The 1,889-nt window shown below is 45.4% G+C and overlaps 1 protein-coding gene across 1 annotated transcript; it reads left to right on the forward strand.

The window, feature by feature from the left end:
- Nucleotides 1-1,550: 1,550 nt before the first annotated feature.
- LOC308511061 (protein p13 MTCP-1-like) lies at nt 1,551-1,889 on the forward strand (the record flags this gene model as incomplete). Its single annotated transcript, XM_081081071.1, has 1 exon — nt 1,551-1,889. One exon carries the CDS (start codon nt 1,551-1,553, stop codon nt 1,887-1,889), a length of 339 nt encoding a protein of 112 aa, XP_080937197.1.

The following is a 1,889-nucleotide window of genomic DNA, read 5'->3' on the forward strand; positions in this document are numbered from 1 at the left end:
GAGTCTGATCTTAGGGAGGAATTTGGCTTTGTGGACTGCAGTTAGTTTAGCAACAAAACCATACAGCTCTTGCCAAGAGCATGGCTGAGGTTTGGGGAAGGGAGCGATCATTCTATAAGTGATGTTATGAGACCTCGGGAATCCTACTTGCTGTTTCACCTCTCACATTGCTTTGTGTTTGCATGATCAGCTATCCCAGGTATCTGTCTTTCTCTGAATATTTTGGTGTTGCCTCTCTTACCAGTACTTGAGAAGCAAGACAGCTGTTAAGAAGCCCACCTGGACGCAGACGTTAGCTTTGTTCCTCTGCCAGCTGTTAAATGTGAAGCGTATTATTTCCATATTATTTGCATGGGGTGGTTTGTTCTATGGTTTGTGAGTTGCCTCTTAGATGATCAGAAAGAAGGTGGTGTAGTCAGGACAAAAAGCAATCTTGAACCAAATACAAAGTTTTAATGAAGAAAAAAAGAAAAGGAAAGGAAAAGAAAGAATAGGAAAGGAAAGGAAAGGAAAGGAAAGGAAAGGAAAGGAAAGAGCCTGGATGGAATGGCTCAGTTTTTTAGCTTAAACCAAGGACGTGGAGATGTGGATTTGATTCCCAGTCATGGCACATGCCCGGGTTACAGTCTTGATCCCCAGTAGGGGGCATGCAGGAGGCACCCAATCTGTGATTCCCTGTCATCATTGATCTTTCTTTCTCTCCCTCTCCCTTTCTCTCTGAAATCAGTAAAACTATATGTAAAAGACCAAAGAATAATCATGGCACAGTGAAGTAGAGCATTGAGTCTACGCAATCATATATAATAAAAAGCCTATATGCAAATTGACCAAACAGCGGAATGACTGGTCGCTATGACATGCACTGACGACCGGGGGCAGATGCTCATGAGAAGAGCTGTCCACTGGTGGTCGGTGCACTCCCACAGAGGGAGCACCATTCATCCAAAAGCCAGGCTCACAGGTGCCGAGCACAGAGTGGTGGTGGGAGCCTCCATGGCAGCACTATAGCGGGCCTAAACTGTCAGCTGTACATCCCTCAAGGGGTCCTGGACTGGGAGAGGCTGAAGGGTTGACTAAGCGACCCCCCTGAGTGCATAAATTTTGTGCACTGATACTCTAGTACCATACTCTGTATGGTGTCAGATGGGTATGGGATTAATTCCATGATTTCTTCGTTCATTATATAATGTCTAATCATTGGGGTGTACCCCTGAAATGAACCTAAGATGGTATGTTAATTGTCATTTAAAAAATGTTTTTAAAATTCCATAGGACCATGTTACCTTCATAGAGTCATATTTTTCCTTAAGTATGTTTTGTAGAGGTTGTTCGAGAAGAGAGATCTAAAACTGAAAAGAAAGATAAGTTGAGATTTATAAATTTGCAAAATAAACCAAAGGCAACCACAAACACAACCATAAAAACCATAAAGATAGAAGCTGAGATAAAATGTGTTTGGAGACCCCATCCCCTGTCTTTGGATACCAGGACCGAAGTAGCGAGAGGCTCTGAGAAGCTGTGGCTGTTGCTCTGTGGACTACGGAGGGGTCATGGCCGAGCTCCCATCAATCGTGCACCTCATCTCGCACCCCATGTACCTGAGTATTCGTGGGACCTCGGTTTATGAGGACGAGAACCAGCGCACATGGCTGCATATCTTAACGGACACAGAAGGTCACCTTCAAGTACACTTGTGCCAGGTCGACTACCCCAGTGAGCCTAACCGACTCCCCACCAGCCCCCTGACCTCGAACAACATGCCTTTGTGGTGGACGATCCACCTTCACAACAGGTACCTGGACTCCGTGGACCGATTCTGGCGCATTGTGCACCACATCAAGGAGGATGACGTGGAGGAAATGATCCTTGAGCTGATGGAAGACTCTTAG

Source organism: Myotis nattereri (genome assembly GCF_964212035.1).
Source record: "Myotis nattereri genome assembly, chromosome: X".
NCBI lineage: Eukaryota > Metazoa > Chordata > Mammalia > Chiroptera > Vespertilionidae > Myotis > Myotis nattereri.